We start from the raw sequence: 12,041 nt of genomic DNA, 5'->3' as shown, positions 1-12,041 counted from the left end.
GTCCATCAATTGAAATGACACCATTTGTATGCTGACATTGCAAAAAACAAATAACCATGCCAGCAGGTTCAATTAAAGATCATCTAAAGATAGTCATTGAACCCCCTAGTTACCTCCTGGATTCTGGGTTCATGAAAGGAGATAAGATTTAACATCTTTTTAAAAGAAAACTTTGATCAATATTAATGTGAGTTTGTCTGTAAACAGTGGAGTCCTATTCATGAAGACACCAGACACTCATCAGTCTTTATTTAAAACTTTTGAGCCAATCATTTATTTACAGTTTGTCACAAGCAACAAAATGAGAATAATCTGACTAACAGATGCTGTTTTGATTACAGTAATTAAGCATTTATTTTTATTTATTTTTAGGTTTTTATGCTTTTATTCATAGAAGAGGACAGTGGATAGACTCAGAAACAGGGGTGAGAGAGTAGGGACATACAGGAAAGGAGCTGCAGGCCAGACTTGAACCCGGGCCACCCATGTACATGGGGCACAACCTAGCCACTAGGCCATCTGCACCTCAGTTATAAAGTATTTCTATTGAAGTTCATCACGTTTTGACTCAAAAATGCTTGTCAACATTTTACAGGGACTGAACAAGCCTTAAAATGCAGTATTATAGCATCTATAGAATGTCATAAAAATGGCATTACAAAACATCACAAAAGACAACCTAATTATATGGAGTATAACATAAAAATAATAAACAAAATTATAATACACACAATAATGGAAAAAGAGTATTTGATTTAACAACAGTTTTCTTAAAAGAGATATATCATGGAAAACCTAATCATAATATTTCATATATTTATAATTATAATTATTTTATATATTTTATAAAGTATCTATGATGTCTGTTCAGAATCAATGGGGGTCATTATAATGACACCTGCCTATCACATGCTATCTTCACCTGTGGTTACTGTAGCACACAGCTGTACTCATTTAATCGCACCTCTATGAAAAGATGAGCTAATCTGCATTTAAAGAGACACACCATAACCATGCATTCTGAGAGAAAGACTATTAAGCGCTGGTTTATACAAGGTCAGAAACCTCCTCTGGTCCTTGAATCATATTGATTTTGCCCAAATCATGTCACAGATGTTTCATTTAGACCACAGAGGACTGTGTTAAAAGGTGGGAAAGGGGTATATGTCACCTTTAAGGAATTCTGGAAATAGAAAAATCTTCAAACCATCGATCATATGTTACATTACATATATAAAAGAAATCCTCTTATCTACACTTGTAAAACGTATTTCTTCTCTGACATTTTAACAATAACTGAACTTTCAGCCCCTCATCAAACACACCTTACAGAGGTTCACCGTTTAGTGGATCTGACAGAAAAAATCCATCTTATCTGGACAGAAATTCAATTGGCTGCAATGTCCTCCTGGAAATGTCTTTGTGGGAGATTTATGTTCTGTAGAATCCTTTGGGCTTCGGGCTGAAACAGAAAAGTCAGAGGTTTAGGTTGGAGTGTTAAAAGGAAACAGAACTGATAAAGCAAAAATGAAGTGTTTGTTTAAATCAATGTTTGTGCTGGATGAGGGTTCAGAGTCTTCAGATTGTTAATGATGAGTGCGCTGGAGTCCAGGTTGGTACGTACTTTTTGCATTTACAGAGTCGATGCCTGATGTGTTTACTCTTCTGATGAAGAGACAAAGACCAAGAGAGAAAAAGATAAAGTAAGACAGACATCCCTTTTATTAACTGGAGTGACTGAACAGAAAAGAGTAGGAATGGTTCATCTGTACATGTCTGCGTCTGTAGATGATGAAGAGGAGGAGCAGGAGGAGGACTACGATGACTGTAACACTGCATATGATCACCAGCATCCACACACTCAGCTTTCGCTCTGCGTGAAGAGAAACAGTCATCAAACACTTTACAGTGAAGAAAACACATCATGTCGTATCAAATGTTGTGGCCACAAGGTTATGCCCCTGTCACGCTTCCTGCCTCGCTCTCACTTCCTGCACTCACCGATCTTAAGAGCTATCGCAGCAGATGTCAGCGTCTTATTTCCTTGCCACAGCTCACACCTCCACTTCCCTTCGTGTCCTGTACCCACTTCCGGGATGATGAGCTGGGCGGGGTGATGGTCAGGTTTTAGAGGCGGCAGGGGTGATTGTCGAGGAGGGACCCATTTCAGCTTCAGGTCAGAGTGCAGCGACTCACCAAGGCCGCACGTCAGGTCAACCTGCTGACCAGAGATGATCCCTGCTGCTGGGGATGAGGTGACTGCAGAGAGGACAGAAGAAGCAGAGACAGCGAAGACAGAAATTAAGAACGATGACATCAAATAAGAATAAAACTCATGGGAAAACACACCGGTGCTGACAGACTGTGGTAATGCTGTAAAGTCAGAAAAGCTCTCCTTCTTCAACATTTACAATCTAAATCCAACTGAGCTTTTGGCTTCTGTTGCAGCTGCGTGCCAGCAAAACTTGGCAAATTAAAAATTAAAGTCACATACTTTCAAAGCAAAATTGAAATATGACAGCACCACTATCATAACCCTACAGAACACTGATATAACAACATGTAAAAACTGCATGCATATATTTACATATATTATTAGAATGTGCTTCTTAACAGCTTTGAGACTTTCTATAAGCCTCTGAAACAGCAACATTAATAATGAACGCAAAGGACTGTTATGTATCTATGTAGATGCAGACAGGCACAGCAGAGAGGCTGAGGGCAGATCACAACGTGTAATTGTTGGGTCTACAAGAAACAACAATAACGTGTTATTTTATATCTCTGAAACTGATGAACTGCTGATCAGCTGACAATAAGCTCAATTTTATTTAATTTTGCTATTTAATCAAATAAAGCTTGTAAGAAAGCTATATAGGCTGATCATAGTATAGAACGTATAGTATAGTAAAATAGCAGTTATCAAAATAATTTTATGTTGAGCCTGTTCAGAATAAGTCAAATCTGAGAAAGGGTTTTAGTCTAGTTTCTAGTCGATATCAATTACGCTTATATAAAGGCACTGTAAACAGATAAACATCTTCTTTAAAGGCACAAAACACAAGAAATAAGGCTTATAATATTAAAAATATTCTTGTGTAGTTACATCCACAATGCATAAGCTCGCTCCTGCACATCAGTTCACCCTCATGTATTCTCAGGTTTTCTTTCTCCATCCACCTCACTGCTTCATCCACCTGCTTGGTCACCATGGGAACGAGAGCTTTCAGCCCCTCCACTCCATGCTCATTAAACTCACCCAACAAACATGTGTAACAATGACTCTCTTCATTTTCAGATCCTGGCTCAAAACCTCAAAACCCAGTGGTAATAATAGCAATAATAACAGTAGTAAAAGAAGGAGTAATAATCATAATAATAGTGGTAGTAATAGTATTAATAGTAGAAATAATACTATTAAAAGACGTAGGAATAGTTGTAATGGTAGTAGAATAGTTATAATAGAAGTAAAAGTAGTAATAATGACAGTAGTAATAGGAGAAGTAATAAAGTAATAGTTGTGTAATAGTATTACTTGTTGCAATATTGATTGGATAAATAGCAGTAGAGTTGTAAAAATAGCAGTAACAAAAGTAGTAACAATTATAGTAGTAGTAATAATATACAGAAATCATTGTAATGGTGCAAGAAGAAATAGTTACAATAATAGCAGTGCTTATAATAGTATTAATAGTAGTAATACTAGTAGTAATTATAGTAATAATAGCAGTTAAAATGTAGTAGTAATAGTATCAGTAATACTTATAGTTATAGCAATAGCAGGACTAATAGCAGTAAACTTATGACTTATAGTAGTTATAGTAATAATAACAGAAGTTAAGTTGTGGTAGGAATAATATAAGTAATACTTATAGAAATAGCAATAGTGGTACTAATAGTTGTTAAAGTACGGCTTAGAGTAGTTATAGTAGTACTAATATTAGTAATTATAGTAAAATCAATTCAGTTCAAAAGTACATCCTATTTCAAGACACATAACTGATAAAATCTGCCTGCCCTGTTGGCAGGTTATTTTTAAAATTTATTATAAAAAAAATTAAGGCCCTATTTCTTGCTTGTGATCCTAAAATATGATTTTATTTTGGAGTATCAAGTGAAAGTGGCTTAAGTTAAGTGTAATGTGATATACTGGCTCGAAATAAAACACATTTACACTGCTGTGTGTCCAACCCAAAACAAAACTGAACTCTTTAAGCCTCATGCCCTCCTGCCTATGCACACCCCTAGAGAAAATGTTCTTGGTTCTTAGCAAACAGAAAAACAACTTTGCTTCCTTGTTTGATGCTCCAAAGTGAAAACGAGGCCAGAGTGCAGCTGTCACGTAGGCTCATGTTTGACGTACAGCTATTGTTTTAAATGGCCAAACAAGCACCTGAAGCACAGTGCATTAAACTATCTCGACACATGAACTCTGACCTTGTTTTGATTTTGGAGCGTCAAACGAGAACCCTTTCATCATTAGCAGCTTTTCTGCTTTTCTTCTTTACTCTCATGTGGAAACACATGGAGAACCAAAAGAAAGCAGAGAGCGAGGGGAAAGAGGAGAGAGAGATCAGAGCTGAGCTGCTATCTGCACCTTCATTCTCTCATCAGTGATGATCCAACTCAGGTAATGTGAAAACATGAGTTGGTAGCTTTTCTTTATGTGGTTGTAACAGTAGAGATAAATAAAAAGGACATAAGATGTGACGCACAGATTCCGGATTTGCACTGTAGAGCAAACTTGGTATAAAAGGAAGGAAATGTCAGTGAAGGTCTATGCTAGGTAGTTTTTTTGTCCTTTCACAGTCACATACCTGAGTGTTTGAGCTATACTGAGTTCCCTTAGAAGTATGCAACATTTATGCAAGATTTGACTGATTATTTATTGTTTTGATGACAGCAAAAAATAACTTGAAAAATCTGAAACTGCATTTTACAACTTTCAAAAGCACAAATTGATGTCATCAGATTTTTTTTAATTTTATAAATAACAGTCCAAATGCCCCAGACTCTTCATATTCTTTAAAAAAGAAAATCTTTAGATTGAAGAAGCCAGAATGTGAAAATAGCTAAAATTTTGTATTCAAATGACTAAAAATTAAAAGATTTCATATTCCTTCAGTTAATAATTCCCCAAAATGATTTGCAACTTTTTGTAACGGAATCGACTCGTTGTAGTTCTGCGTGCCCCTTTCAGATCTGCATCCAGGGTCCAAGCTGCAACAATTTGCATGATATGAATTTGAGTTGTGAAAAATATTCAGAATTTGGGGCAAAGATGGCTCCGTGTACGTGGGCAGCCCGGGTTCAGGTCTGGCCTTTCGCTCCTTTCCTGCATATCACTCTCACTCTCTCATCCCTGTTTCTGACTCTATCTGCTCTCTTCCTCCATAAATAAAGGCATAAAACACCCCAAAATATATATCTAAAAAAGAGGGAATTGGTTCCTAATGCTAGACCAGCTGAGAAATCACTGCACTGGAATGCAAGTTTAAAGTATATTCAATATGAATATAATCTAGAAATCATATTCTGATCGAAAAACATACACTATAGTGTAAATTTTCAAATTATTCTCTGTGGTTCCAGCTCTGTAATTTTATCTTCTGTCTGAAGAATATTAAACAAACCAATCTGGAGTTGCTTGCAGCACTGTGATTGATAAACAGTGTTTTAAACACACACCAAAGTAACTTTGTTTGCTGGTGATTTCAGGAAGGAAAGCTTGAAAAGAACCACAAAAAGTGAGGCGGAGTGCAGTGGGATTTGGTAAAAATAAAGGGTTTCCAATGAGTCAGGGGGCCCAGATTTACTAGATACACCCTTGCCTTGTTTAAGTACATTATATAGGTTTCTTTTCAGTGTTCCTGCTTAAATAATAGTTGAGATTATAATAAGAATTTCTGTTTTTACAGCATAAGCTCAGAGAGCAGAGTCCCATTAAAACTCATGGTGTTATCTCCTAGCAGGAGGGAAAGCTCATTATTCTCTATTAAAACAAGTGGAGCTAGACAAGTGTATTAGCTACTGCATTAGACACACATCACACCAGGGACACTTTCACATAATCTCTGCAGGAGAGAGATGAAAAATGAAGCAGAGAGGAAGCAAAGAAACAATTGTCTCCAGCTTATTATTCATGACAATGAATGGGGGGTACAAGAAACTGGACATGAAGGGGAAAATAAAGAGCATTTTGAATGCAATGGGGGATTTGTTTTGACTTACTTTGCAGCACCTTTACGTGCACAGTCACATTCAGAGTCACACCGTTTCTAACTTTCATGGAGCACACGTAGTCCCCTTTGTCGTCCTTTCTCCCCAGCTTTCTGGTTAATGACAGGACTCCTTTTTTGAGGTCGGGTACATGGGTCAGGTCTCTGCCCTGGTCTTTCGTCCAGGTCGGTGGATCAATTGGATTGAGGTAGAAGAGCCTCTGCGAGTCATTTGGTTTAGGAAAAAAGTACCAGTTAACTTCCTGGATGTTCACCGCTTTGACCTTTTCCCAGGTGATGTGAGCAGGAATCGAACAGGGGATGGTCAGAGGCGAGGATGTCGACGTATACTGAAGATGATCAGGAGCTGGAGAGAGGTCTTAATGAGAAGAAAATATGAATTTATGCTCAGTTTGAGGGTAAACACCAAGGTCAAAGACATGTAAAAATGAGTGTAAATCAAAACTGACCCACAACAGTGACAGAGATGTTGGCTTTGCTTTCCTTGTTATTATTGGTCACAACACAAGCCCACTGGCCATCGTCTTGGCCTGTGACTCTGGCTGTGATTCTTCCTCTGTTGGCTTTAATTTTCTTCCCCTGAGGACTCAGCCAGTGTATCGCTGGCTTTCGGTAAATGTTAGGAGTCTCTTCGCTGCAAGTCAGAGTCAGAGATTCTCCCGGCACCAGAGGAGACGTTGGGTCCATGGCGACTGCAGCAGAAATTGAGCGGAGTAAAGAAAACGGGATAAAAAAATTGCATACATGGAAAAAGACACATTAATTCTTCTTCATTTTGTAGCTAATTCAGCAGATGGACTTTTAAGAATTTCTAAAAATGTCAGCCTTTCAGAAAGCTAGAAAACAGTGCTGTTTGTAATCTTTACTGTCTTGTGTCATCAATTGCTCTAAGAAAGCCATAAGGCTGTACACCGTAAACCCTGATAGCCATTCAGACTCACAAATATTAAGTTAACCCTTTTTGTAAATTGAGTAGCCTATATATACTAATAAAAGGTATTGTCAAGTAATGTTTAATTGCAGGGTTAAGGAAACTGTGCAACTTTGTTTCAAATAAAGTCAACCTAAAGTAAGAAAGTAACATCTAAGGGCTTGGCTGCCAATGTGCTGATTCACGCCACTGTCCAGTAGGTGGCAGTAACCAAGTTAAAGCAATGCTAAAAAACGCAGAAAAATAAGAAATGTATTCATTTGAGCTGTATGAGCATGTGTTATAGAGGTATTATAAGGCCTAGAATTGCATATTTGCTCTAATTGTAAGAAGTCTGCATAATGTGCAAATTCTAAAAAAAAATGCATCTATCTTTGCAAATGTGGGCAGAGCAAGACAAACTACAGTTTTCCTAATTTAGCTGCTCTTGATGAAGTAGTAGAGAGGAGAAACCATGCATCCAGTTACATTAACTTGTACTAGAGAAACCACACAACTGTCCTGCATTGCCAGACCAAACAGTTGAAGGTTATTAAAAAATATCTGTTGTGTTAACTTAATCAAAGACGAGTATTTCCGCTCTATTTTTCTGCTTTAATAAGACACTTTTGCACATTTTTATCATTTTTATTCTGCTTTGACAATCATCCTTTAATCTGCAGTTTTCCCAGAATTCCTTCCAGACAGTTTTGCACCATGAGTGAAGTTACTCACTCAGGCAGAGAAGTCCTACCTATGGGAGCAAAAACACACACACACAAAAAAAATAACGTAACTGAAAGTTTATTGAACTTGATGGAAGATGACCTCGTTGTCCCGTATGCACCTTCTAGTTAGTGCCATTTAAGGTGGTCCACCATGAGTATAACACCCTGGCACAAATGTCCAAGATTAAAGTATGTGATAGAAATAAAGTAGCCAAAATTGCTTACTAGTATGAAATGGGTATTACTTTTAGTCTTCACTAAGTTAATGTATCAGTAAAGTGTTTATTACAAGGTATCTCAAGTTACTTCAACTCAAAGTGCAAGTGCACAACATTAAAAAAACGTTTTAAATGTAACACACATCTAGTTTACTTTATCAAGGTCAAATAAATGTTTTTACTTTATTTGTTCATTGGCTTCATACAGTTTTTATGTTTTTTTTTTTTTAACAGTAAATTTACTAATTGGGTTTTACAGTGTACATCTTGAAGTTTGATCCAGTTTGAGCGGCACTCTGCATAAAAGCATGCATTAACACTTCTATCAAAACTGTGGTAGCTCATTTGAGTTCAAAAGTACCGGGGCAAAGGTGACAGAAGTGAACTGTGCGTGTTTTACTCTTACCATTGACTTTAAGCAGTTTGTAAGTTCTTAAATGTTTTTGATCATCTTTATTCACTACACAGATGACTGTCCCAAATTGTTCTTGTTGGATGTCTGTGATGACCAGTGAGTCATCATCAGACAGAGACACCCTTTTATTCCAGGACTCATCTGCAAGACAAAGAATTAGATAGCAGTTATTGCAAAACTTTCATGGTTCTCTGTATTATTACTTTAGGTAACATAAAATTTAGACCTTTTCTTTTTTTTTTTTTTTTTTTTTTTTTTTTTACCTCCAATAAGTTTCTTTCCACCAAAGATATTGCGCCAGGCGAGTTTTGGGCCATTTTCCCCCTCGAAAAACCAGTACAGATAATGATCCTGTAAATTTGCCACCACTGGAGGCTTGAGGATAACTTTGTCTCCGAGCTGAACATAGACCAACTCTTCTACCTCTGCCCCTGAGACAGTAAGAAGGATGGTAAGAGTTGGTGTTCAAAACCAAATCATCCTGACCGGAGTCAGAGTAAAGAAATCAGCTGACACATCAAAATGTCACTTACTTGTAGCTGACTTAAACACAGCAGCGAGGATGAGGATGGACTTAATAAAGTTCTTCATCTCAGTCACTGGCCTCTAAAATATATGAGAAAGCAAAGATAATTAATTTATTTATGATTTTTGAAAGGCTATTAAATTTTAACAGAAGTACTGATGAGAAGACATGATGTGCAATGATTTGAAAATGGATATCTTATTTAAGACTCAGCATTTTTTACCATTAAATAAAAGTACACCGCACAGGTCAAGTCAAAGGAATACCAATGCATCAAAAACACATAAACACTTCAAAACATATCAATATATTTTTTTTAGTATACATTTTTGCCTCACATTGTACCTGCTTGCAAAAGATCCTGACAAATCCTCCCAAAAAAGAAGAATCAAAGAAAATTAAATGATATTCACCAAACATAAAGTACTTTATTTTGGGCAGTGTTCCATCATGTAGACCAAGAAGTTGTGGGTTTGCCTGTGATTGTTTTAAAAGTCACCCTAAATAGGGCGCAGGTGGCCTACTGCTTAGGCTGTGGCTCATATACGTGGGCAGCAGGTTTAAGTCTGGCCTGTGGTTCTTTCACCAAAAATAAATCTTTGAAAACAACCAAAAAAAAAAAAAAAAAAAAAAAAAAAGAAACAATTTGGACAAGCAGTAGCATGGATAATGAGAAAACATGTGGACCGAAAGTGGAGTCCTGTGGAACACCTTTAGCCTTTTTCTAAGGCCATTTAAATCAGAAATTAGGAGCTCTTTACGTGCTATTGGATTTATGTAGTCTAAGAATTGATGAAGAATAAACTGCATGGCACTCTTTGACGATTACGAAGCCTTTTTTTTTTGCATATACACACATTGCTGGCTCTTCGAATCTCATTCTTGCATCTTTAACACCTCTGTTACTACCTCTAAAGAAAGCACAGGGTAGAGGGGATCACTTTGTACACAGTAAGGCGAAACGTCACATCCACGTTACTATCACACTTTGAAACAACATTGTGAATGAGCCTCAAGTTTCCCCCCCCAAAGCCCCTTGGTGAGCCCCCCAGGAGGTGAGACGCCCACTTTGAAAACTACTGCCTTAAACTTTTCTCGCACACAAATTATATCATGCATCACAGTGCAAAGGTTTGGTAGGGCTTTATTTTAGTGGGCCTGAATTGTGCAGTGATAAGTTGTAATTATAGAGTGATTTTCCAAGAATAAGGTGGTCAACACCCGGTAATAAGTTTTCATTTTACCTAGTAATGACTCTATTAATTAAAGAAGTATTTACCTAGTAATAATATATTAATTAACAAGTAATTCCTTGTAATGCTGTGGAAATTTTCTGTTAATTAGGTGGTAACCCTCTAACCCTAACTCTAACTTGTACCCTTAGCCTGCAGCCAATGCCCCTCACAGCTCTCTTATCAGAGCACTACACATGAATCCTTTCCTAACCCTCCTAGCACCTCAGGGACCAGTTCTTTTAGCCCTTTTATCGAAACATTATTATGATTTCAATTGTTTTTTAAACATGGCTTTATTTCATTTAATGCGTGTAGGACGCTTGTGCCCATTCCCTAAGGAGCAACCACCTCAGTTTCTAATTTTTCTCTATTTCCTTGAGGGTTTCTTTTAATGAAAAAGTCATAAAAGCTAGTTGAAAAAAGTGTCCATACCCCTCGCAGTGCTCTTATCAGAATGCTGTTCTTTGACCCTAACCTTATAAGCTAACCCTTCTTCTTACCCTAGTAATATTGTAGCATTTCTCTGGTAATTAGGTGGTATTTTACCCCTCCCATAACCCTCATAATATTGGGTACTATTTAATTAAGTAATTTCTAAGAAATAAGATTATGATTCTTCTATATAAGTTGCTTAATAATTCCCAAGTAATTTCTTTATGTAGGCCCATTAAATCTAAGTGAGTCCTTCATGAATAATTTTTTTTAGGGTCAGGGTTAGGGGGTAAGGGGTTACCAGAGAACTGACACAATACTACAAGGAATTATTTGATAATTTATACATTATTAATAGGTAAATACTTCCTTAATATTCTATATTTCTGGGTAAATATTTGGTTAAATGCTATCTTATTACAGGTAATTACTCATCTTCTTGAGAAATTACTAGATATTCACCACTTATTACTATAAAATCATTTGGTGATTAGGGCCCACAAAAATAAAGTGTTACCCAAATAATACCTTTAGAAAATGGGTTATGGACAGGCTATACGTAACTCTTTGTGAAAGTGAAATTAGAACAAATGTAATGGAGGCATGTATCATTTTGCATCAAATTGTGCTGCAGAAAGAAATCTCTCAGCAGGAAGTAAAGGGGGATTTGAGGTGGTCTTAGATTTGGAGAGATTTGAGGAGATAAAAGACAGAGTTGAAAGACTCGAGAGTAGGCGGCTTGTGGTGGGTTTTAAACAAGAAGAAACAGAGAAATGTTGGAGGGAAGAGTCGCAGAGCGTACGCTGCGTTGTGGTGGGCCTTGATTTAGTAGTTAAGGTGCAGATTCTTATCCCAAGCCTCCCCCCTTTGCCGCTCACACCCCCTCTCTTTCCTCCCCTGTTCCACGAAAGACGGATCTCTCCTCGCTTAAAAACAAAAGAAGAGAGACCACAGCGCCGGCAGCACACCTAGAGTGTGGTTTAAGGTAGATGATTCTCTCTTCCCTCTCCCTTATCTGTCTGTCCTTCCTCCTTTTCTTCTCTGTGTTGTAAACAGCATTGATGCTGCACAAAGAAACCCTATTGTTGCTTTTATACTGATTTAGCCCCTTTACATAGAAGATGTAGATTATTGGGTCTATTTTTGATTAAAAGATAAAAAAAAAAAGTAACACAAATTTAAATTGGATGGATGGATGGTGTTGTAAGGGGGCAACATCCCATGATTAAGATCAATGACTGAGTCTGATAATGACGGGACATATAGTGGCTAAAAGCAAAGAAAAGACAATAAGCACAAAAAATTACCTATGAAAACCTGACTTCAAAATCAAATATC

General features: G+C 37.1%; 1 protein-coding gene across 1 annotated transcript in view; it reads right to left on the bottom strand.

Moving 5' to 3' along the window:
• Positions 1-412: 412 nt before the first annotated feature.
• The window catches only part of cd4-1 (CD4-1 molecule), a 33,075-nt gene continuing 21,446 nt past the window's right edge, over positions 413-12,041 (bottom strand). The window contains exons 4-12 of the mRNA XM_041793836.1: positions 9,044-9,116; positions 8,774-8,941; positions 8,502-8,651; positions 6,689-6,931; positions 6,232-6,597; positions 2,002-2,259; positions 1,773-1,873; positions 1,625-1,665; positions 413-1,462 (exon numbers count right to left, since the gene is read on the bottom strand). Coding sequence (XP_041649770.1) covers positions 1,432-1,462; positions 1,625-1,665; positions 1,773-1,873; positions 2,002-2,259; positions 6,232-6,597; positions 6,689-6,931; positions 8,502-8,651; positions 8,774-8,941; positions 9,044-9,101 — 1,416 coding nt within the window. The 5' untranslated portion in view covers positions 9,102-9,116 and the 3' untranslated portion in view covers positions 413-1,431. The remainder of the gene's footprint in view (positions 1,463-1,624; positions 1,666-1,772; positions 1,874-2,001; positions 2,260-6,231; positions 6,598-6,688; positions 6,932-8,501; positions 8,652-8,773; positions 8,942-9,043; positions 9,117-12,041) is intronic.

This window comes from Cheilinus undulatus, linkage group 8 (genome assembly GCF_018320785.1).
Source record: "Cheilinus undulatus linkage group 8, ASM1832078v1, whole genome shotgun sequence".
NCBI lineage: Eukaryota > Metazoa > Chordata > Actinopteri > Labriformes > Labridae > Cheilinus > Cheilinus undulatus.
Note: the sequence above shows the minus strand (reverse complement) of the source record. Positions and strands in the feature narration are given on the sequence as shown.